Source organism: Lactuca sativa, chromosome 9 (assembly GCF_002870075.4).
Source record: "Lactuca sativa cultivar Salinas chromosome 9, Lsat_Salinas_v11, whole genome shotgun sequence".
In the NCBI taxonomy this organism is placed as follows: domain Eukaryota; kingdom Viridiplantae; phylum Streptophyta; class Magnoliopsida; order Asterales; family Asteraceae; genus Lactuca; species Lactuca sativa.
In genome coordinates, this window is record NC_056631.2 from 160,299,203 (window position 1) to 160,325,486 (window position 26,284).

General features: G+C 32.7%; 2 protein-coding genes and 1 pseudogene across 16 annotated transcripts; all 3 read left to right on the forward strand.

Moving 5' to 3' along the window:
• Window positions 1-1,848: 1,848 nt before the first annotated feature.
• Window positions 1,849-15,316, forward strand: LOC111888121 (uncharacterized). 15 transcript variants are annotated; one of them, XR_006186583.2, is made up of 19 exons: window positions 1,849-2,643; window positions 3,018-3,668; window positions 4,046-4,430; window positions 4,503-4,721; window positions 4,858-5,331; window positions 5,410-5,485; window positions 5,866-5,995; window positions 6,153-6,236; window positions 6,309-6,401; window positions 6,481-6,536; window positions 6,779-7,291; window positions 7,548-8,189; window positions 10,232-10,368; window positions 11,298-11,423; window positions 12,271-12,395; window positions 12,495-13,068; window positions 13,270-14,326; window positions 15,063-15,097; window positions 15,184-15,316. XR_006186583.2 is itself a non-coding variant. In XM_042897907.2 (4 exons), exons 1-4 carry the CDS (start codon window positions 1,969-1,971, stop codon window positions 4,694-4,696), a joined length of 1,905 nt encoding a protein of 634 aa, XP_042753841.2. In that variant the 5' UTR covers window positions 1,849-1,968; the 3' UTR covers window positions 4,697-4,810. The 15 variants fall into 15 exon arrangements, 1 of the variants encoding a protein (XP_042753841.2); XR_006186563.2 differs by lacking the exons at window positions 13,270-14,326; window positions 15,063-15,097; window positions 15,184-15,316 and having other exon boundaries at window positions 7,548-7,850; window positions 7,949-8,189; window positions 12,495-12,739; XR_006186566.2 differs by lacking the exons at window positions 13,270-14,326; window positions 15,063-15,097; window positions 15,184-15,316 and having other exon boundaries at window positions 6,779-6,878; window positions 7,190-7,291; window positions 12,495-12,739.
• Window positions 15,046-21,252, forward strand: LOC111888164 (uncharacterized; annotated as a pseudogene).
• A 2,988-nt stretch (window positions 21,253-24,240) lies between these two features.
• Window positions 24,241-25,188, forward strand: LOC111888163 (pentatricopeptide repeat-containing protein At3g61360-like). Its single transcript, XM_052767819.1, has one exon. It carries the CDS (start codon window positions 24,241-24,243, stop codon window positions 25,186-25,188), a length of 948 nt encoding a protein of 315 aa, XP_052623779.1.
• The last annotated feature ends 1,096 nt before the right edge of the window (window positions 25,189-26,284 follow it).

The following is a 26,284-nucleotide window of genomic DNA, read 5'->3' on the forward strand; positions in this document are numbered from 1 at the left end:
CTGTATTTTCCTTCCTACCATTGGCATGACCAAGATTATAGTAATCTGCATAGGAAACAAAAATATTTGAAAAGTCACCTGGACAAGTTGGAGCAGTTGAAGAAAATTCGTACCACATTTCCCCATATCAATGTTCTGATGATGAAGATGAAGATGGGGATGAACTACCCACCAAGAGATTTATTCCATCATGGGCCATGTTTTACTTTTGTCATCATCTTTATTCTTTGTTTTTTTATTTCTATTTTTTAATTTTGGGTTCATTTTCTACAGAAAAACGGCTGTAGCCATGGTTCTGCCATTGAAGCAGGAGCTTGACCCTGAAACAGTATTTCCAACATGAAGCTTTTGCAGTATGGACGAAGGTAACTAATAACTTTTTCTTTGTTGATCGGGTTGGGGTGGGGCTAATAATGTAACTTTTTAAATATAAAGTTGTTTGATTTGATGTTTTAATAATCATTGGTTATGTGCTTTTGCAGCTCTCCTGCCTCCGGGGCTACAACCACATTATGTTGTTGATGTCAGTTGCTAACTAACAAAAGGTATGACTTTCTTTTTCACACTTTAGTCAAATGTTTGAGTGAAATGCAAATTCGGTCCTTGTGATTAGTGATTTCTTTTGGTTCAGGTCTAAAAAGGAATCTTTTTTTTTTTTTTTACTTTCATTTTGGTTTCATTCACACCGTGAGTTTAAGTCCGTTAAACCTTTTAAAATGACCATCTTCCCCTTGTTATTTAGCTTTTTGCTAATAATAATAATAATAATTAGTGGAAAACACAAGATGGAGGGCATGATGGTCATTTTAACAGGAGTCAACCCACTTTAAGGTTCAATTTTACATGAAAAAGTCATTAACATTTCATATAGATTTTAGCTCAACATTTTGATTCTTCCCACTTCATACCGACCATTTTTACCCCTTTTAAGTTGTAAGAACCCTAAACCACACATAATTTTTAGTGTTTTAATACCATTAAACTAAGGTTAACTTATCGCTTAAAGGAACATTTCCTGCTCATGATTAGAGTTTAAGTATAATTTTTCCTTGAGAGTTGGGATTAACCTTAATATGATTAAAACCAAGATAATTACTTCTCAATAAATTCAAAGCATAACAATAACTAAGGGTATTTAAAATTACAATAGAAATCAATAAATTCCTCCAATTCGTCTACGGGTTTTGTGCCATGATGAATTCGGTTTGTAATCTGTTTCGCAATCACATATTTCCATTTTTCTTTCCACTTACCAACCTCTTTTTGGTATAGACACTTCAATGATTTTGTTTTCGTCATATGGACTTTCCTTCGTCCTCTAAAATGTACAATATCATATGATACATATATAAATTATGTCTTTAAATTTTCCATCTCGACCACATGTTGTAATTTTTATTTTTGGACTACCTGTTGTTTGTGTTATAGTTGCGTATAGTTTATTTATATTTAATACATAAAATATATGTTTTTGTAAATATTTCATATGAATTGTCCGTTTCCCGCTTTGGTTTACCATATCTAAAAACCGAAACCAAATTATAATTTTCGGTTTTTGAAAATGAAGCCCAAACTGTTGGTTTATTTATTTATTTCTTTTTCTTTCTTGGGTTTTGGGTTGGATGTTGCTTAATAATAACTAGGGACAAAATTAGATCAAAATAAATAATTTATTTACTAATATTGATGTTATTCTTTTGTTAGAAAAGAAAAAGATTGTTTTTTTCTTTTTAATTTTTTTTATATGAAAAAATTAAGAAATACGTATGGTTTTTATGAAAGAAAAATAAAAAATGGTTCCAAACTCTAAAATAATGACGGTGTGTCGGTGTCATCCTATTTAAAAGCCATTCTCCCTTTTATTTCATTTCACCTTTTACTTTTTACAGCATACAACGAATTCCAAACCGCGCTTATTTTTTTTACAGCAAACGACGAAATCCACGAAAACGAAAACTTCATCGATCGATGATGGCAGGAAAACTCAGGGTTTTCTTGTTCCTTCTCGCAGTCGCACTTTCACTGACTTCACACTCATCATCCCACAACTTTACTCTCGACGACGACCCGATTGATTCTGATGTTTTGGGGGCGATATTAGTATCGCGAATTTTCTTGATTTTTTCTTACCTTTTTGTTTTTTTCTTCGAACAGGGAGTTGAAGACTTACTTCATGGATCGATGATGGCAGGAAAATTCATAGTTTTCTTGTTCCTCGCACTTGCACCGACTTCACACTTACAATTCCACAACTTTAGCGTCGACGTTACTATTGATTCTGGTGTTCTTGGGGCGATATTAGTATTGCCAATTTTCTTGATTTTTTCTTACCTTTTTGTTTTTTTCTTTGAACAGGGAGTTGAAGACTTACTTTATGGATCGATAATGGCAGGAAAATTCATAATTTTCTTGTTCCTTCTCACAGTCGCACTTGCACCGACTTCACACTCATCATTCGACAACTTTAGTGTCGACGTTACTATTGATTCTGGTGTTCTTGGGGCGATATTAGTATTGCGAATTTTCTTGATTTTTTCTTACTTTTTTGTTTTTTTCTTTGAACAGGGAGTTGAAGATTTGTATGACGAGGAGGATTATTCTTTACCAACAACACATCAGCAAATTGCTGTGCTCTCTAGCGAGGTAAACAAGCCATTAGTTTCCTCTGCATCTCAAGTTAGAAGGGGCTCAAAGGCCCAAAAGATGTTATATCCATTCCTTTTAGTTTTTTTCAACAAACACTTTAGCATGCAATGCATTCAGATGTTACTTGAAATTGGACAGAATATATATATGTAATGTAATATGCTTTTCTTTCTCATTAGGGTAACATACTTGCAAAACCAACACAAAACATTCCATTTTCACACTTCCCTGATCTTAATACATGTATTACTTTCTGAATTGTTCATAACAAGAACTGGGGAGGTTTAGCAAGAAAAAAAAACAGTTTTATTCAATAAAAATTAGGGAAATCTACATTATTCATGCCATATCTGTCTTGTCTTTTCTGATAGGTTGATATTCAGGATGAAAATGCTGGTGGTGATTTTACAAGTGTCTCCCTTACTTCAAGTTCATGTTTATCCAAACAAGGAGACAAGGATTTTGCTACGTGGCCACATAGGAATGTTGAAGACCACATAGGAATCGACTGCAAATCTGCTAGAGGTTCAAGTCAACAAACTAGTGGGTCCTTAGAACTGGGCATCTCTGCTTCTTACAATCCAAAAGTTGGATCAGATGCAGTCTTTGAAGTAAATTCTGTAAAGAAGTTGGATCCTAGGGAATCAGATGCTTTAGCCTTAAACCAATCTTCTGAGTGCTGTATTCTTGTTAAACCTAAGCAACTGAAGTTTGATGAAATGGATGGATGCAATTCAAATAAAGGTAGCAGTCTGCTTTCCAGGATTAGAGAACTGTTGGGCAATCCCTCAATGGATATGGATTCTGCTTCATTAAAAGATGATAAATCCAGTGAGCAGCAGTTGAAGTCTGCAATGATACGTTCTCATGAGGATTTTGATGCGTGTACAAGTACAGAGACAATGAATATCGATTTGGACTTGGATCTGAATCCATTGGTGGAGGAGAGTTTGCTTCCCAAGAACAGAATGGTGAACCCTAAGGTTTCCCTGCATGATGCTGCTGCTGCTGTTTACTGTGAGGTAAGTGTCACTTCTCATTAAATCCATTCCCTTTAGTTTTGTTTTTTTTTTCTTCAACAAACAGTTTAGCATGCATTGAGGTTTCTCATCATAATACAAACCCTGTTTGCAATTGCATTCCAACCATCAAGAATGTAACTGGAAACCCATTCCAATGAGATGTTACTTGAAATTGGACAGAATATATGTATATAACCCATTTCTAAATGTAAGATATACCAAATATTGATGGATATATTCCTTTACATATCCAATACCAGGAGTAAATAATATGGTTTTCTTTTCTCATTATGTCAAGTGAAGTTGTAATAGCATTTCCCTTCTTTTATTTAACATTTTTCTCCTGAATTTTCTTATGCATTATTTATTCTACACAGGCAGCATTTACTGAAGTGGAAAGAGCGGCTTCTGAATCTGATCAAACAAGCAATGGTGATGTTGAAGACTTTTATTATGAGGATATGGATATTTCAACCAGCACTGATTATGAGGATATGGATATTTCAACCAGCATTGATTATGAGGATATGGATATTTCAACTAGCACTGATTATGATTCGGTGACCATAGCGGATTATTCTTATCCAACACAGCAGCAAACTGACGATTCGCTTCCTCCCTTTAATACTTGGCAAACAAAGCATTTTTGTTCATCTCCTGTTGATTTGGGAAATCTCTGGGACAGGTCAACATCGACTACAGAGAATCCGTTAACATCATTTCTTCCACATCCACAAAAACAAGCAGCTGCAGTTTGGCCAGGTAGTTAAATTTTTTCTCTATTCCAAAGTTTGAATTACCAAAAAATGACATTGTTTGTTTTTGTCTTTGAAGGTAGGAGAGGAGACATTAAAGTGAAGGCGTTAGTGGCAGCTAAGGCTGCAAAAATACGCCAAGAAAAACAGGAGAATGAGAGGAACTGGAAGAAAGAAGCATTTCGGATGGAGATAGCGAGGCGCAAAAAAAGAAAAAAGCAGAAAGAAGGGAAGGAAAAAAAAAGCAGGAGGAAATGGTTCCTAGAGGCCTGAACATCCACAAAAAGAAAACCATGTAGTAAGTTATTCCATTAGCACTTAAGCTTTGTTCTTTTTTCATTAAGTCAAAAAAAAAATATATATATATGGTCATGAATTTATAGTTTAGTCATTTCTTAGTTGAAAGTTAACAACAAATGAACATGTGAATGCAGATGGTCAATTTTGGATTTTTTTTTTTTTTTTTTAATTTGTGATGAAATGGCTTGGCCTCCTTTGCAGCAAGTTGGCAGATGGTTATATAATTTGGCTATAAGGTCCTTGAAAGTAGTTTATTAGGAAAAACATTTGATCCTAGACTTTGTAGAACATACAACAATAGAAAACTAGGATTTTGTATACTCATGCTCCAATGAAGCAGAATGTCACAGCAATTCGGCTCAATGGAGTATTAGTTGTTTGATAATAGATGCTGCTGCATTGCATGCATGTCGTTCAGAGTTTAATAAAGAGGTAAATGTAGAAATTTCATCTATTAAATCACTATGTTTTAGTTCCTTAAACTTAAATACCAAGTAATCGTCGTCGAGGGAATTGAATTGAGGTAAAGGAAGGATGACAAGAATTCTGCTCCAGTCCTGTTGAAGATGTTACATACATACATCCACAAAAACAAAACCACATACATAGTAAGTAAGTTATTCCTTCCAGTAGCAGTTAAGTTTTCTTCTTTTTGCATATGAATTTGTAAATTTCTGTGATTACAGTATTAGCAGAAAAGAGTGGGGGATTTTGAGCAACAGTTAAATAATCATATTCTGTTGTTACTTGTTACTCCTAAAGGTACAATTCAGACTCCAGTTGTACTTTACGCATAATTCTTCATTTCTGTTAGAAAAAGGGTCTTTATCATCTTTTTTATATATATTGAAAGAATTGACAATGACATGTAGCAACAATTCTTATGCATCCATTGTATGTGAACAAAAGAGTCTATTAAATGAAGATAAGAGCATTAACTTTTTTCTTAATTGTTGTTTCTTTTCTACTTAATGAGAACATGGAATAATAAACTATATGGATATTTCTATTTTAACTCAATGCAAAAAGAATGACTTAATAAACACATCTAATGTAATGTAATGTGTATACATTTACGCTAATCCTCAATCATCTGTCCCAGATTTAGGAATGATTATTTTGTTTTATATGGCATTGTCTAGTAGGACTCTTCCAACTAACAAGCCAAGCCAAGCCAAGCCAAGCCAAGCCAGTTGTTGACTATCAAACGACTGACTGTGTTGAAGTTGAAGAGAACAGGGACATTTGGCATATATAATGAAGCAAGTATTAGTATGTATCTATTTTCCTCCGAGCATTTTCTTTGGTTGAAAGATAGATACTAAATGATGATTACATTTACATACATACATACATACATACATGATGTTGTTAGCATATGCATTTAAATATCTTACTCTTGCCTGTTGGTTGGTTATATTGGTCATAGTTATGTTGGAAGCTCAAAGCTCAAAGCTCATCTCATGAGTTGACCATGAGTCAAAATTAAGTATGGATTACCTGTTATGAAAAGGTATCATTTAATGCTCCTAGACAATATTCTGTTCTGGCTTTCCAACTAACATAATCTAAATGAATATTGTAGGTGTGTTATAAAAAGTAAATTAATGGGAACAGCTTGCTTATCCATCTTTTGTACAAGCCAATTTCGATCTCTAACATGGAATGTGGAAGGAAGGTATCATTAAATACTCCTACTTTATTCCTGACTCGTACTTTATTTGTTTACCTATAATAACAATATACTTATGTTGTAGGTTTGTCATAGTACAATGCTGCCTATAATGATGTTTTATCATCTCATTCTCATCTGGTATGTATAATACCAACATACCTTACTATTTTTACCGGCATCATATATAATACCTTACTTACCTTCTTTATCTATAATAGCAACATTTTTTTACCTGAAACTATTCTATAAGTTTCAAGTTTTATGTTTGAGTAACCAACATTGCCAATATTGGTATTTGGTAGTGAGAATAAAGTATGTTGCTTGCTGTTCCCTGCAGTTAATACTATTTACTTTTTTTTTTTTTTTTTTTTTAATTACAGAGGACCCCAACCGGATTAAGCAACCTCCGGGCCCGTTTGTCCACCTGGCTGATCACTCCTCCCGTATGGACACTAGGCCATGAAAGCTGCATAAAAAAAGGTCACGTGTCATTTCTTATCATCTGTATGTTATATGCTGCTGCTTTGATAATATGAAAAGGGTTAGGCTAGGCTTAAATTGTTAAAATATGTTTCTTAGTCGGTAGGAAAAAAGATTACCATTTTGCCCTTGCAAGTTTCAAACTAACTGGCATTGAGAGTTTTGTTTTTTTTACAATCACTTCTAATTACCATTATGCCCTTGCAAGTTTCAGCTGCCAAGAAAACTAAATGGCACCGAGTTTTTTGTTTTCCTTCAATATTTAGCTTGCAGTTAATTTTTTTCTATATAATTTTGATTTTTTGTTGCAGTAGCAGTGTACAAACATGGAAGAAGAAGAAGAAGAAGAAGAAGGAGGAGGAGGGGAGGTCTAGGGTTGGATTCAAATGAAAAATTGTGTTTCTTATGCCCTTGTAAGTATGATTATGATTTCTTCAGTTGATTAGTTTTATTGTGATGTTAAAGTATGGATTTGAATTATGAAAAGTTGTGCATGAGAAACCAAAATTGCAGGTAATAATGTACTTTATTTAATTAAAGTCCTCTTGCTTATTATTTGTCTCTTTTAAATTCTTTTGTTGGTTGGTTATTCCTAGCAACTGGGTATGTTTAATAATTTTAAAAATTTTAATCTGACTCACTCAGAAACATTTGTTTTCATTGTTTCAGGACATACATAGAGTTATCAAAGGAGATAAATCATAAATGAATGAATCTTTCAAGGAATTATCTCTCAAGTTTTGACAAAACTACCTTCCAGAATCTAATCTAGATAAGTGTCCATGTCCTAGAAACTAAGTTGGGTATGGTATATTTAGTAGTTTTTAAAATTTTAATCTGACTCTTTAACATTTGATTTTGTTGTTTCAGGACATACATAGAGTTATCAAAGGAGATAATTGAATGAATCTTTCAAAAAATCATCTCAGATGTTTTGACAAAACTATTTTCCAGAATCTAATCTAGATAAGTGTCCGTGTCCATGTCCTAGAAACTAAGTTGGGTATGGTATATCTAATAATTTTTAAAAATTTAATCTGACTCAGAAACATTTGATTTCGTTGTTTCAGGACATACATAGAGGAGTTATCACTGGAGATAAATCATAAATGAATGAATCTTTGAAGAAATTGACAAAACTACCTTCCAGGGTCTAATCTAGATAAGTGTCCATGTCCATGTCCTAGCAAAAATAGCAACTAATAATTTTGTTAAATTTTAATCTGATGCTTAAATTGTTATTTGAATGTAGGTATTGTTGTTCTATTAATAGAATAGAGGTCCGCCTTCCCCTTCCACATGAATTCAACGGTGAGTTCCTAATTTCAGTCAGTTTGTAATACATTCTACTAATAGAGTGTTTCAATCATTTAGTAAATAGTCTATCAATTCGATTCTGCCCTAGTCTATAATATCACAATGCAATGCCTTATTAAAGAAAAAAAATCAAACAACTATAAACCATCTACCTTTCTATTTCAAAAAACTCCCTAAAATTTAACCAGTACAAAACAATTAAGGAAAATCTACAACCAATGCTTTGTTTTTGATTGATGCTCAAAATTTCCGCTCCTGCGTCATGACAAAAAGTAACATCTTTTTGTCTTTACACAATGCAATGCAATCAATTCTTATAAATAAAAATCCTTTTCCCACTTGTCAACTTCTTAGGTGTTTTGACAAATGTCATTTTCTCATATTTTTCAAAATTTTCCTTCTACCTTCTAAAATTGACATGTGTATTTTTTTTTTAAAAACAAATATGATTCTCTGTGGCGCGTAATATGGGCTTTATTTGAGGTCCCACATATCAGCAACCAATTGAATCTATAACGTGTTTTCTCAAATCAATTGCCTTATTTTCCTCAGACCATTGTTGCATTCCAAATTCACATCCCATACAACATACTTTCTGTATCCATTTTACTCTCACAACATTTTTTCTTCAATTTAGTAAACAGGAGAATTGCTTTCATATTAACTCTCCCGTAAATCATCTCCTCAATTTGAATTTGAATTTTTAATGAAGTAAATTGATAGAGTTCCCATATATAGGCTCTATTTTCGAGTCGTTAATCTCTGTTGATACGTGAGATCCCAATTTTTGTGGAACAAAATGAATTCCATATTGAAATCACTCTATAAATTCGATTACTGTTCTGGCTATTATTCACACCTTGGTTTTCTTCTTCAATTCATTTGTCATCCAGGTTTCTTCTTTAATCTGATGTTCTTAATTTTTATTAATTGTATTCGATTTTTTATTATCATGAATGTGTGGTGTATCTGATTGCCTTCTTAACCTTGCATTTGATGTTGCACTCTATGTGTTTGATAAAATGCCCATGAGATATGTCTTATCAAATACTATTACACACTATTGTCTGTATTTTTGTGCTACTTACCACATGTGTGTGTGTGTGTGTGTTTGTGATTCCTAACTTTCCTGCATTTTGTTTGGGTTAAATCATAAACTTGGTTAGCTTACTCATCCGGGAAGAAAAGGAAGATCAACTATTTCATAAAAAAAAGTAGTTGATATCTTGGATATTGTATCTATATCAGCATGTCTATTTTTGAGCAAACCATGGGTTTTCACTCTCATTTAGTTTCTTTATGCTATAGTTATATGGTAAGAAAAGTGATTATGCTAATATTAACATGTTGGTTGTTTGTGTGATAGCTTGAACTTATCTTTGGTAGGTATTATATGTCAACTGAACCAAATGTAGTGAAGGATTGGGCTGTATTTTAAGTCTTAAAGGAATTTTCAGCCCTTTTTCTTTTTTGAACAGTTGTAAGATAAAGGGTTATTTGTTACTTCTAAATAGAAAGGTACTTTCAACAATAATCTTTAGTCCAAATATCAAATTGAAGAAATGACTTTTTATGTGATTTTAGGTCAAAAAGTTCATTTACTCTTTGCTACTTAGAGATAGATCATTTGCGCTTATTGGATTAAAATTTTGATTTTTGACTTTAGAAATACCAAGTTTCTGGACATAACAGCTTATGTGCATGGCTATAAGTAATATGGAGACACAATAGGGTGGGGAAAAGTACACAAGGCCCAAAACTATAGCAACATAGTTTTCTTTTTTTACCTGATCGTTATATAGTTTTCTTGATGAACGTTTTTACAAGCACATTGTCAAAAATAAAGAGAAATTTATTTCCAAATGTAATGAGTTTAGTTCAAACCCTATTTTATTTCAAAAAGAGAAGAGATAGTTGGTTGTTTTTTTATTGCTTCTGTTTTCTTTTGGTTGAAAGTATCAAGAATTCATTTTTATAGTGTATTTGTTATAAGAATGTGTTTGCTTTCATAATTTTTTCTTTAACATGTTTTTCAGATAGACACTCAAGGGAAAAATGTAATGAGTGCTTCATCTTCTTGGGTGCCTAAGAATGAGCTTCTACAGATTTAAATATTCATTGATAGTAATATGGGAGAATAAGACCAAAAGACCAAACCCGATGTTTCTATTAAGTAAGGTTAATATTTACCATCTCAAGTTTTTCCCATTTTTATAATATGAGAACAGATTGATAAATTACATAAATTTTTCATAATTTTGGTATTTTCTCTAACCATTTCATAGGAGATAAGTTATTTATTCATACTTTTATGATTTTAGGGTTTTCTTTCACGATTTAAAAAGAAACAATTTGAAATAAAAGTTTGATAGATGATATGTGTGTAAACTGTGGTTGTTTTGTGTATGAATTTGCATTCCTGGATTAGTTTTCTTAAATTTCTTATATTAATTTCTAAGAAATAGAATTTTATAACGTTAGCATGTTCATCCTTCTTTTTTGTGACCTTTTTGGTCATTTTCTCATTCTTATATATATATATGATTCATAATTTTGGCATTCTTAAGCTAAAAAATACTAATATGAAACTTTTAAAATTAAAAGTTTGATTTTTTTGAGTTTTTTAGTCAAGATGACCATTTTGACCTTTTTGTCCAATTTGGTCATTTTTACCGGTTTTATTTTTTTAAAATTTTTTTTCGTAATATGGTCATTTTTGCTGAAAATAGTCATTTTGATCATTTTGCTTAATCTGATCATTTTGACCATTTCGGTCAATTTGATCATTTTTTATACAGGGACCATTAATGTCTATTTTGTTAAACATGGGCTATTTATACAATATTTTTATATACGGACCATTTTTTTTAAATTTATTTAAATAGGGATTATTCCTGTAGTTAAATATATTTAAAACAGGTAATAATTACTTTCATTTTTTAAGTTTAGCAATGTACTTTTTATAATAAAAAGTATGATGTTATATTAGAGATAAAACTGAAATATGTTGCTATATATTGCATTTAGCACATGACCGATTTGTCGTTTCTATGAGATACTATGCCAATAACACAAGTTTTTTTTTTTTTTTTTTTTGGTTAGGTTCCTAAAGAACATGTACAGAGGAGGAAAATGACTCAAATCGATGTTTGCTTTGGTTATACACCAAGTCAAGCTACCATTTTATATAATCTAAATTAAATTGATTTAGACTTTATTTTTTTTAGAGTAAGTTTATTAAAATTTCTTAAAAAAGACAACTCGTAAATTACATTCTATATGAATTTTTAAACTTTTGTAGTAATGGAACTAAATGATGCTTCTATATAGATACAATCCAAATTAAAGTACTATGTTATTTCTTGCATCTTACTCAACAATGGGTTATAATTAATTCCACGTTTTTTTCAATTCTAACTCTTATTAAAAGTTTATAGCATTATAGTTAATTTTTCTTATTGACACATTATACTTTAGAAAATTCACATAGTTTAGCATCTTACTTACATTTATTTTTATTACAACATTATGGTTTTCTATTTTTATTATGATCTTCCATGTGGTTCAAGATGCTCTTTTGTTGAGGTAGTATATATGAATATTACGCAAGGAAAGGAAAAAATATTGATTTTTGTTGTTCCTTTAGCCAAATTGTTGTTACTGATGGAACTTTACGCGGCAAGGCTATTCCCAGAGTTTTCATTGTGACTACTAAATATGTCTGATATTTTTTATAATATGAATTCAATTACTTATTTAATATTCATCATTTCGTTTGTATTTATATAAAAATATTTAATGTTTACATCTTGATATTCAACTGTTTTTAATCAACCCGTTGGGTCTCACACCTAGTGCAGAAAAAAAAATCAAAGAACTATAAACCATCTACCTTTCTATTTCAAAAAACTCCTAAAATTTAACTAGTACAAAACAATTAAGCAAAATCTACAAGTAACTAATGCGTTGTTTTTTATTGATGCTCAAAATTTCCACTCCTGGCTCAAAAATAACAAAAAGTAACATCTTTTTGTCTGTTTTTTTTTTTTTCATAATAATATTATATATTTTATAGGGACTTACTATTGTTTTGCGGAGATGGAAGGAGTGTTTGAGAGTAAACAAACTACACATTCATGGGATTTCATTGGTCTTGGAGAAGAAAAAACCAAACCTGCGGAATTTTCCACAAAGGAGCAAGTTAAGTTGATTGATGTCATTTCTGATTTTGTAACTAACTAACTAACTCTGTTTTTGGTTTTTGAAATGATCAACATCTTTTATTTTTTTTGTAATTAGGATTTTATGATGGGAAAGTTTTAGCAATTCCGACATGCCACCCCACCGGAATGGAAAGGAATATGGAAACATTCAACGCCACAAATTGCAACAGCTTTTCTTCAATCAGTTCCATATGGGTTTTCTTTAGCTTTTAAGTGGATAATCCAATCCCTAAATGAATGTTTTTGTTAAAATTCATTTGATTTATTTTTAATATAATTAAAAATGATGCAGAAAGTGGAACATTTGAGAGCAAAGAAAAAGTTATTGCTATGGTAATTAATTATTAAAGTGGATAATCCAATCCCTAAAAATTGAACTTTCTTCATGTGCTTCCCTCGAGGTTAAAATCCCCCACTTCAACATCTAGTGTGTGTGTGTGTGTGTGTGTTTAAAACTTGATAGTAATCCACTTAGACAGGTAAATTAGACTTTTTAAAGGGATAATATTGGTCATTTTTCGTATGTTATCTCATTCTCCTTCATTTTGTAGATTCCATCAGATGGGTTTGAAGCTCTACTAAATGGTGTCTGTCTGTGTCTGTGCCTCTGTGGTTACACCACACCACACCACACCAATATTGCATTGCAGGTTTGGAAAGAACACTATTCCTCTTCATTTTACTACTTTTCCATCCAAATCCAAATCTTGACCTTACCGATGAAGTAGATTAAAAACAAAACTGCAAAAAATGGTCCATGTCCTAGCAATAAATAACAACTGGGTGTGGTATGTTTAATAATTTTTAAAATTCTTATCTGACTCGAAACATTTGATTACATTGTTTCATAGAGTTATCAAATGAATCGATCTTTCAAAAAATCATCTCAAGTTTTGACAAAACTACCTTCCAGAATCTAATCTAGATAAGTGTCCATGTCCTATCAACTAAGTTGGGTATGGTATGTTTAATCATTTTTAAGATTTTAATCTGACTCCAAACATTTGATTTGATTTAATTGTTAATTGAATGTAGGTATTGTTCCACTAATACAGCCCTTCCACTTGAATTATCGGTGAGTTCCTAATTTCAATCAGTTTTTAATGTTTGTGGATCAAATGATCAATTGAGTTGAGGGGTACTCTTGACCTGTTTTTTTTTTTTTTTAAATATATATATGCAAGAACTGAATTGTTATGATAATAGAATATGTTTGTCAATTAATTTAAAAGAAATAATAGAAAAAGACAATATTGACTCATGTGGTTGATTTTAGATTTCTACTTTTAATAAGTGTATGATATGAACCTCACATGGCATGTATGTATTCTTCATTCTTTTTCAGTAAATAAGAAAGAAGGCTCCTGTTATGAACTGGATTCTAAGAACAGATTCAATAACATAAAAAGCAACCAACAGCTTCAAATATTGATTGATTACAAGAACAAATGATAGGTTAGCTGATTTGAGATACCTACTCTCCCAAGGAATAAATTCCGGATTTCACAAAAAGATTGATCCCTCACTGACCTCTTATACTTACTATCTGACCTAACAAACTAAATAATATAAAATACCTAAGTTGCCCCTGAACTAATAAGATTCTCTTTATTTTATTGAATTTCCCATATTGCCCTTATCTAGCAAGTGTGACATAAGTTGATGCATAACAATTGTTATGATCCCACATTGGCCGAAAGTACTATAAGTCTAAGTGTCCCCTCCTCCTACAAGCTGGCTTTTGGGAGTGAGTTCTACACTTGGGCTTATGACATGATACGGGCCTAGTATGGGGATGGGTCCGTATCAGCTCCACTCATCGTTTGTGTTTCAAGCTTACAACAAGATCTCTGTTGAAGCAAGCTGATGTATCTCCGTTCTTTCCCTCTCTACATCAACAATATGAAGGTAACGAACTAAATAATGCATCTTTTTTTTTTCTATAAAAAAGAGTGTCATCTTGGTTATAATTTATTGCCATTCACTTGACTTGATAATATTATTATGGGCCTCTCTACTTGTTATTTCTACTTTAAGCCAGAAAGAAACCCACCCTCAACTCGAATATAGCTAGCAATTTATGTACTTTCAGTCGTTGTATATTTAATTTGGCAAATACTATTGTAGAATACAAGTGTACAAATTCAAAATCTCAATCAAATTTAAATTAAATTTAATGACACTTGTCACCATCTAAAATAGGTAGGAGGATATTAGGAACAAAAAGTAGGAGGCTATTTAATTTCTCTTGTAGAATTAATGAGTTGGCTAAAAGAAGGCATGGATTGCATTTTGGTATTTTGGAAGAAGGGGAGTAATATGCCATTCCTATTCCTACCATGTTTTTAACAAATTATTATGTTTATGAATTATAATGTTGCTATTAATAATAAATAAATATTAAGGAAGGTTTAGTTGCAAGTAATAATGTTTTAGGTTGTTAAGAGGAAATTTAAATTAATAGCAATTTACTTTCCCGTTTATAGGAGCATACTTACTTTCAGCATATAAAAGCAATGCAACATTGGTTATCAATAATTAAACTAAGTAGCTTGCTATTAATTTATGAGTACCCTCCTTTAAGTCATTTACAATAAAGTAAGGTGGCTACTTTTTAACTTTATTGCACTTGAAATTATTACAGGGCTCTCCTTTGTGTACACCAATATTGCATTGCAGGTACGGAAAGAACACTGTTCCTCTTCATTTTACTACTTTTCCATCCAAATCCAAATCCAAATCCAAATCTTCACCTTGTCAATCAGGTACATTCAAGACAAAACTGCAAAAATGCTCCCTATCTTTATGTTTGTCCAAACTCAAAAGACAATTATTATTTAATTTAGAAAAGGGGCACACACACGAACCAAAAAATAACAGCACCCACCATTACCAATACCATCATCTTCCTCCCTTGACCTGTTATCACCATCACAACCATTTTCCTTTAGAATTTTCACAAAACAAAACTCGAATCTTCGTGAACTTGTGAGGATTCAACATACACACACACAACCAAAAACCTTTTCATTCAATACAGAAACACACACACACACACACCAAAAACCTTTTCATTCAATACAGAACAACAGAACAGAAGAGGGACGACAAAGATGATTATGCAAGGGAGGTCAAACCCACAGACTGACATAATCTTTTTGGATCCACCATTGACATTGTTGTTGCATCCTCCCACTTCCAGATAGAGATGTATATGCGTATAAATATCAACCCCTCTTCCTTCGTTGTCATCCACAGATGCAACGATTTCTTTCTGGGTTTTTTCTCGACAATTTTTCTGGCTTTTTATTTGAGATTTTCTTGTTTTGGGACCTGTTTTTTGATTCAACCCACAAATCAAAAATCAAGAGACACACACACACACACACATAGAGGATTTTTTTTAAAAAAAAAAAAATGAAATAATAAGAATACAAAGAAATTAAAAAAAATCACTTAAGGGTATATTTGTCATTAAAAAAATGCCCTTCCTTTGGGGTTTTTGTTCGTCTGCAACCCAAACAACAGGGATCGGAATCTTTATGCTTTGCTATTGAATTTCCCGCTTTTGATGCCAGTGCAGACCTTTGACCAAGACTTGATGGGGTTACATGTTCAAAGTAGAAGCATATATTAATTCTTATTGTTACCTGTTAATCGCATTTGCATTTGAGGATCATTTCTCAACTCACTGTTTTTTTTTTTTAATCTACATAATTTCCATAGCTCTTTTGTTACAAAAATTTATACGGAACTAAATTATGTTGCCACTTTGCTACAGAATGAAACTTCATAACTATTTTACCCTGTTTTTTTATTTTTATTTTTTTTTAATATTTGTAATTCTTTTTTCTTTTAATTTTGAATAATGGAAAACACGCACACCCCACATTTACCATAACCCCACTTCCCATCTCGGTTTCACCTAATCTTTCTATTTGAACAAGTAAATAAGAATGTTCATTGTTTTATTTGTTAATAAATATAAATATAAGTAAATTTTTATCATATTATTTAATTTAATAAAACCGCATACCTATGAATCATGCATTTTCTCAACCTAAACTTATTAATACATCCGGATTCAGCTTCATTGAAATTTTCATATTCAATGGGAAAAAATACATATCTTTTGTCAAACAAAAATAGGTGGAACAAGATGGGGCTATTGACTTGCATTCCACTCGTCTGGAAAAAAAAAGACAGTAAATGTCCTTGAAAACATTGGACTTGATCGAGACTCATGTCAATGGGACAAAACTAGCAATTTTTTGTCCCAAACAGAAAGGTGGGACAAAGACATTAATGCCCTTTTCATCCTCATAATCAAAAATATCCTTAGAAATATTAACCGTATAAAAATTGCAATATTTTTCCCACCTAAAAAGTTGAATCAAGTGGGACAGAAACTCAGGTATTGATCTGTTGTTTTCTACAAAAGACGTAAATGCCCTTTTGATTCAAAATATCCCTAGAAATGTTCATGTCCCATGTAACAACCATACCATGACATTAGTGCTTGTAGCAACATATTTACAATATATGTTCCAACCAAAATGGTGAATTAAGCTGGAAAGAAACTCGGGTCTAGATCTCTAGTTTGTGCAAAAGATGTAAATGCCCTATTGATTCAACATAACATGAAAGTAGTGTTGCAGTAACATATTTATGTAATTATTCTGATTTGTAGACATGAAAGGAAGCGTGTAGAAGCAGTGGAAGAACAGAGGAAATTTCATAATAGCTTTTATAAACCTTACATTTTGTTGCTAACTTTTTAGTGTGTTATAACCTTTTAACTTTTAAGATGTTCTTAATTTCTGAACTTATGTGGACCATATTTTGCATTTTTTTAGGGAAAACCATAGAAAAACCCTATCTATTTTCCTCCGGTGCCTAAATAAACCCTTATATTTATGTTAATATCCTTTTATTAATGCTTTATAACCGGTTTCACTTTTGGCAACCGGTAACATACCCCAATGCTGCAAAAAAACAAAAAATAATAATAAATAAAATAAATAACGTTGCCGATTTTACCCTTGCTGCTGATTTGGGTTTTTAGCACACCAAACAACCACCATATATTGAATAATTAAATGTTTTTGTCCAAAACAAACACATCTAAACAGAAAAAAAACATAAATTGAACCAAATAACCGAAACATAATCGAATCAAACAAAGACGTTACAGCCAAAATATGACAAAAATTTAAGGGTTTTTTTTTTTGCATTCGTGAATTGAGATTGCATACTGAAATCAGTAAAAAACGCAGCAGCATTCTTGAATTGAGATTGTGTGCTGAAATCCAAAACTACAGGGTGCTTTCTACCATGTACCAAAAACAAAATCAAGAAACCAAGTTCAAACACCAGAATCCAAAAACCCCCCTTATCCAAGCATCGAGTTCTTGTGTTCAAGTGGGTTTTGGACCTCGTAGATGACGGTTTCTGGGTGAAAAAACAACAGGAAATTCGACTATAATTCCACACACTCACTCACAAATAATCGCTCTAGCAAATCCCAAAGTTATGGCAAGTATGATGACCTTCAAGTTGTCACATCTCTTATCCAGTGTTCCACCAACGCCTGCACATTGTTCAATTTCATTTTCGTTAAAAAAATTCTTTCTTCCAGTGAAGCTTTATTCCGTGCCATTCCAACTGTTGTCGTTTTGATGGTTCCCCTGAAAAAAATTTGTGTTTCTAGGCACTTTAACCCACGCTTCGCCATCTTCATCGGCTTCATATTCATGAACAATCTTGCTATACTTTCTTGTTGGCCTGAGGTGGGCGGGTTCATGGTGAGAAGGATTTGAGCATTTTATACGAACTCCACCAGTGAACGGAGAACTCTTGTGATTTTTATACCCCGGATGAATCAGGGGTTCGTTGACAGTAGAATCATCAAGATACCTATCCTCGTTGTCGTCTTCTTGATTAGACCAATTATTCGTGTATGTGGAATCGTGATTTGAAAAATTGGAATCGAAATCAGGAGTATGATTGGTGGAACTAGCTGCTAACTTTACCAGATTTTGAATAGAAGAAGGTTTAAATCGAATTCCTCGGCCCGGATTCAAGCTCTCTGATGATCCGAAACAGGGGTTGCGTTGGTGATTTCCAGAATGGTTGAATTATTGTGACCCAGTTCGGAACTGGGTCCATTTTCCATGGCCTCCATTGCTCAAAAAAGAACCACGACGAGAAGAACCGACCATCGGGGAACGACGATGTGCGCTGCATCTCGGTGCGGTGGCGCTGGCGGAGCTTCTCCATCTCGTGGCGACACTAATGCGTTCGACAAACATACCAAACAAAATAGATTTAGCAATCAACTTTATTTCGTGCAGCTTCCCTGATCCACGAAGTTTTTCGCTCCTGCCTGGTTCTTTTCTTCTTTCTGTTCGATGACAACCTACAAATGACGAAGTTTTTCGCTCCTGCCTGGTAGAATAGATAGGGTTTTACCGGATAAATCAGAGAGGATAGACGGCTTAGACATAAAATAAATATATGGGTTTATTTAGGCATTGGGGTAAAATAGATAGGGTTTTTCTATGGTTTTTCCTTTTTTTTTTTTTATTATTATTTATGTTTAGTTATTTATTGATTTTTTTAATTCCTTATATTTGAGAGAACCTGCACACATTCATCTAAGGTATGTGAAGAAGTATAGAAATGGTAGATCTCCTAAAGAGACTAGATGGTGGTTTCACGATGACAAAGTTTAAAACAAATTTTTGAGAAATATGACTTGTTATTTACAAAGGTTTTTGTTAATTATATGTAAATATAATATATTGTATATTAGCTTAGTCAATACTATGTTCCTAGAATTAAGGTTAGTTCCTGTGTATAAGGCATATTTGATGTATCTGTATGTATATATTAATGGGAATGAGATTAAAGTTCTTGAGGAAAGCATTCTATTATGGTATCAGACGTCTAGGGTTTTTACTCTCGATCCATCCCCATCTCATTCTCGTATCTTCTGCAAGCACCCCTAGAATTCTATTTCTTCTTCTTTTCATCACCATGTCTGACAGCAAATCTTCCTTTCATCCTGCTGTTGCGGTGTCCAACATCCAAAATCATATCTCCATTATTCTCAAAATGGAGAATGTTCAGTATTCAACATGGGCTGATCTATTCAAGATCACTGCACACTCTCATAAGGTCCTTCATCATATTATCCCTCCTCAAGTTCCGAAGGCCTTCACAACTGCAACAACTACAGAAGAAAAGGAATTATGGTCTACACTTGATACAACAATCCTCTCATGGATTTATGCTACTATTTCTAGTGATCTCTTGCATACCATTATTGAACCAGATGCTACAACAATGGAAGCTTGGAATAGGTTACAAGACATACTCCGAGACAACAAGAATTCCCGTGTGGTTACTCTTGAAGCCGAACTCTCCAGTGCCAAAATGGAGAATTTTCCTAATGTTTCTGCCTATTGCCAACGACTCAAGTCTCTTATTGGTCAACTAAAGAATGTTGGTGCTCCTGTATCAAAAATTCGTCTTGTCATCCAATTGGTTTTAGGTCTCACCAGGGCTTATAGAGGTGTCGGCACTTTGATAAGGCATAGTGATCATTTATCTCTCTTTTATTAGGCTCGTTCTATGTTAACTCTTGAGGAAGCGGGTCTTGCTGAGGAGGCAGCAACTGGAACGGATTTTGCCATACACAATTCATCATAAATATATAAAAATGTTGTTTCCTATTTCAGGTATGCAGATAATCTTAGAGTTCGTCAATAGCATACTTAAATATGATTTATTAGCATACTTAAATATGATTTATTAATATAAATGACTATTCTTATTCAAGTTTTAATCCGTATATCAGGGGTGTCACACCCCCAAACCGGAACGGCTGAAACATTCGAGGGCGGATGACGTCATGTACAGTATCACAACAATTGAATAATAGTAATTAAAGTACAACAACCACGATATTGATAATGTATAGTTTTTACATTTTTGTTCAAATCAATGTATATTTGACACCAAAATGTATAGCAAAACTAAAAGAAGTGACTCTATGAAGTCCCGTATTCTCAAAACCTGAGTGGATACATGTTTACCGATTCCCTGAGAATACAAGTGGTTTTGAAAAGAGTGTCAACAATTAAGTTGGTAAGTTCATTAACATTTTTGTATGAGAAATCTGTCATTTGTTCCTTGAAAATGTAAGTGTTTTCTCCCAGAAAATCCTATATTTTCTATTATAAATGAATTATACCCTAACACCAAAACGTGTAAATGTTGTTGTACTTTGAAATAGTATGATGTAGTTTTAATTAACATAAAACCATAAAATGAATGTTTCCAGAAGTGTAAGTTTCTATGTATTGAAAAATAGTACAATGTAGTTGTACTTGTATGAAACTCTGTGAATGTATGTGCCTGGATCCACTAGCTATACTGTAAAATATTGTATTGTAGTTTTATTATTTAATAAAACTATGTGAAGTTGTTTACGTATTCGTACACTAATCGTATTGTTCAATACCCAATTGTGAGTTATTATAACCATGCTTGATGACCTAAGATATCCTGAATACGACGTTATTCAGGCATCGGAATTGGTACGACATTTGTTACCCCAGGCCTCCGGCCTAACTGTAGCTAACAATTTAGGTGCGAGATTGTCAGTCCCGTATAAATCTATACACAAGTGTCACGCTCTCCCTCTAGGAGACTCTATAATTTTAGGTCTTTTGTGGGTACTTAGATAAGTACTTGAAGTATGTCTCACAAAGCTATATTGACGGTTACGTGTAAAATAATAAAAAACCCTTTTGTAATGAATAAACTGTATGTATGTCTCATAAACTATACCTATTATAGTTTATATGTTTGTTTTCGTATTGTATCCTGAACTTAGTGAAATAGTACGTCTGTTTCATAAACTTTACCTATTATAGTTTAAACTGTATGTTCTGTTGAAATGAAAACCTTTATATTTTTAACCACTTTGAATGTTTATAATCGTAAATCCTTGATAAAGATATTCTATGAAATTTAGACGTTTTTGTACAAACGATAATAAAATAAGTTGCGAAAATATAGTTTTTGTTTAATGTGTTGAAATAATTTTTATACTTATATATATATATATATATATATATATATATATATATATATATATATATATATATATATATATATAAAAGATTGAAAAAGACAGTCGAATAAATTATTCTACCCTAAGCCCACAACCAAACAAGAAACAGGAAATAAGGCGGAATCACCAATTCTAAGCCCGTAGAATCTTAATTATATATATATATATATATATATATATATATATATATATATATATATATATATATATATATATATATATATATATATAGTGTTTAAATTAGTGAAATGATTAATATAAGTGTTAATTAACACTAGTTATGTATAAATACTTACAAGAAGTCTTTGGAATTAACTTGATATATTTGATTTCCTGGGAAAAAAAATTTGAAGATGTTCTTAAGGAAACTTGAAGATTTGAAGATGATAAGGGTAACTGCTTTGAAGATTTGAAGGTCTTTTATTGAGTTTTGAGAGAAAGTAGAGTTTTCGTAGGTGAGAACGTGTGAAATGTAATATGATTTCGGTTGTAATATATATATATATATATATATATATATATATATATATATATATGATGTGACACATGCATTGGGAGGTGAAATTATCTAATTGGAATGTGTGCCACCGCCTAAAATTGGAGTTTTCGGCCTATCCATTCAACGGAAAAAAATTGATTTCAGTCTATGTCCAACCGAAAAAAGGAGAGTTTTCGGTCTTCATCCCCCCGAAATCTCCTGATTTCGGTCTCGCAAGGAGTTTTCGGTCCGAAGTGGGGTCCTTGCATAAGGTTTTCGGTTGGGTGATTTCGGTCCAAATTGATTCACAATTTGGTGTTTTCGGTTTTTGGTTTGGACTAAGATTCATAATACCGAAAACCCATAAAGCAATTTAAATTTTCATGTTTAGATCAAACAATTAATTTTAATTATTTGACTTTTGTTTGAATATTTGACTCTTATTTAACAAGTTTGATTTCCACGGACTTTTATTGAATGAAAATAACCGGTTATTACAAGGGGTCATTTTCAAGTTATGTTTTTTTTTTTTTTTTTTTTTTTTTTTTTTTTTTTTTTTTTTAATACCAATGTACTTTTTACGTACAATGCTAGGACATAACTTGGGTTAGTTTGCTTTATTTGGATTTTAGAAACTATGAGTTTGTGTTGTCTATCTATGAGAGATAAACAGTGTGTGCATGTGTGTTGATGTGTATGTCTAAATGTTATGACAATAAATAAAAGTAGTTTTTTTCCTTATATTTGCATTTATGAAAATCTTATACAATACAAACATAAAGAGTTACAAGAACGATATCATAATTTAGATTTGTAATTTATGATAATTAAATATATGGTAAAGTGCAATTAATAACAACGAACATTTAGTAAATCATATTAGTTTTTGGATCCTACATGTATTAAAGATTAGAGGTTGCTATAATGTTAACCCTTAAATTTATACATCCACTTTTAAAGTCCAATAAAACTCTATAAATACATTATCCTTTTTCAAATACAACCTTTATTTGTCTTGCCTCTGCTATGTTCTTTTTTTTTTTTTCAAAGGGTATTTTAGAAAACATAGGTATTTTAAAAACAAATACTAATTTTAAGCATTGTACTTTGAGTCAATTTAGCATTTTTAGTTTCAAAAGAGAGCTTCACACAACGAATGATAAGTACATTGCTATAATTAGTAGAATACTTTTTAATAAGTCCATTTAATAAGTTTAGGGCCACATTAAAGGTCATTTCTTGGGTTTAAGTTTTGGATTTTAAACTGTTATTATGCAGTTAAAGGCGATTAAATTTTCTGGTTTGGTTGTGGGTGTGTGTTACTATGTGTTTATGCAAAATATTCAAACAATATTTCTGAATATTACTCAAGAATCTAAAAAATTCTAACCATAATAATAAAACTCGAAGTAAATCTAAAAAAAAATCTTATATATTAATTTAACTTCATCACAGTTTTGTCTAATAAAAAAAAGTCAGATTTCTCAATATTAACCTAAATGAAAACATCTAACTTTCTAAATTAATAACCGTTTGCAAATCTTTGATTAATATATCCGCTGAAAATAAAGTTACGGCGTTCATTTTCAATCCATATACATCGACCGATCATTACAAGTTTACAACAGCAAACCCTTTCAGGTAACGTCTGCCTTCGGTTTTTGTTTTTCATATACCTTTTTTCCCCTGTGAATGGTTTCTTCTGTTAGTTGTTTTGTTTCTTGCTTACATTCTTCCTTCGCTAGGGTTTGTTGTTTTATCTCAGGCCTACTTTTCATTTCATCGTTTTCGTCATTTGATTAGGCTATTTTGTAATAGATAAATAGAGGTCCAACTGTATAAGGGAGTGACCTTACTTCAAATTAGAAATAAAAACCCATGGACATGTCTACAGAATACGACGACATGCCAGTTACCATATACCTGAGGTTTCTTCTGTTTTTAAATGTTGGAACTTTATAAAGCAAACCATTACCAACTATTTGTTATATATCCTTATGTTTTCTTTATCCCTTGTTTCGGAACATAGATAACATGCACGCCAGGTGTTTGTTATTTTTCCATGAAAACTTACTCAACAATCATCTTCTTTGCGATAAAGTTTGTTGTTGTTTGGTTTTCAAACTCCAAATCTTTTGAGGCTATATCATTTGGATTTCTGTTGTCCAGTAGCTGATACTGTTTCTTGATTTGTTTAAGATTATGCTCTTCCTAGGAAGATGCAATCAACTTCTTCAACAGCTAACAGTAGCAGCCACCATTGGTTTCCGGTTCTATTCTTCAGATTTGGAGTTTGAAATCAAGAAAATTACTAAAATCATCAACGACCATCCTTTTCCAGATCAACCCATTCATCCAAAGCTTTCCCAAATTATCCCTTCAACCACCATTTCAACTTCCTTTGTGGAAAATGTTCTTGGCCATCTCTTTGCATCCCACTCTAATGGCCTTAAAGCCTTTGAATTCTTCAAATTCTCCCTCCAGTTTTCCCAATTTTGTCCCACTTCAGATGCATTTGAAAAAACACTTCATATATTAACTCGAATGAGAAATTTCAACAAGGCGTGGGAGTTGATAGAAGAAATTCACAAAACGCACCCTTCCTTGCTTACCCTCAAATCCATGAGCATCATGTTATCAATAATTGCAAAGTTTCAATCTTTTGAAGAAACCCTTGAAGCATTTCAGAAAATGGAGGATAAATTTTCTGATCACAAGCAATTTGGTACAGAAGAATTCAATCTTCTCCTTCGAGCATTCTGCACACAGAGGCAAATGAAGGAAGCGAAGTCAGTATTCAACAAGCTATATTCCCGATTCTCCCCCACCACCAAAACAATGAATATTTTGCTTCTTGGATTTAAAGAATCTGGTGATGTCACTTCTGTAGAGCTTTTCTACCATGAGATGATTCAAAGAGGTTTCAAGCCCAACATTGTAACTTACAACATCATAATTGATTCTTACTGCAAAAGAGGTCGTTTTCTAGATGGGTTAAAACTTCTTGAAGAAATTGAACAAGCAAACTACTTGCCTACGCTAAAGACACTAACCACTTTGATCCATGGAGCAGGAATTGCTCACAACACAACCTATGCACAACAACTGTTAGATGAAATGTCTAAGAGAAACTTTGATAAGCCCAACTAATCCTAGACTGCTTTTAGTTGATTTGCTTTAGTAGAGTTATTCTGCTATCTTTTTGGCTGTAGGGGTAGTTTGGTCCTTTTGGTATTATGGCCGTTATTGGCTGTTATGTTAGTGGGAAGAGCACCTGATTATGCTGGCTGTGATTCCCTTTTGTCTTGTCTCTAGTGATAGTATATATAGTCCTTTGTTTTAGAGAGTCAGTAGCTAAGAATTAATCTGTAAAGAACTTTGTATTCTTGGAGAGACCATTCCTCTCGAATGAATGGAAATCTATCTTTAATTTTCTGGTATTATCGAGAGGTTTTGTTCGTGTGAATCTGTTAGAATGCCTGGGGTATATGATAGGTTCAACAAGGATCTATCAAATGGTATCAGAGCAGTTGATGCCGGGGAAAGAAAGATAGCAATTGAACAACAACAACAGCAACAATCTATGTGGATTCAACAACAAGCAAAGACATAGGAAGAGATGAGTATCATCCAAACAGAGTTGTTAGAGATGGTGAAGATAATGGAGATGCATCGTCAGAATCAGATAAGGAGAGAGGAAGAGACAGAAGCTGAAATAGCAAACATGAAAAAGAATTACTACTCAGAGGAAGAGACGGAGGCTGAGAAGGTTAAATGGAGACAAATTTATTACTCTGATTTGAAAGAGAAAGAGAAAGAGGTCCATGAGGAGGAAGAAGAAGTATCACCGGAAGTTTATGAGTCGGAATTGGAATCCGAGCCACCGTGCAGTTTCCACCAGTAATGCTGCCGCCGAAACAACCAACCCTGCTGTCGTCTCTACCATCTCTAGGGTATGAGAGCAGAAAAGAGAATGAGATGAAGAACTTAGGAGGAAAAGTTGCTGAGTCGGAATCGAAACCAAAGAAGACACCACAACTACAACCACCTATGTTGTCGCAGCCGCCACCTTGTCCTCTACCGTCGCCGCCACATTCACCATCACCACCTCCACCACCGCCACCGGAATTTGAAGAAAATAATGGGGAAAAGATGGAGTCATCAGATTGGAGCTTTGGGAAGCAGGAGTCGTTTCATCACATCATTTTAAAATAAATTGGCAATGACAGCGACGACACACCGCCAT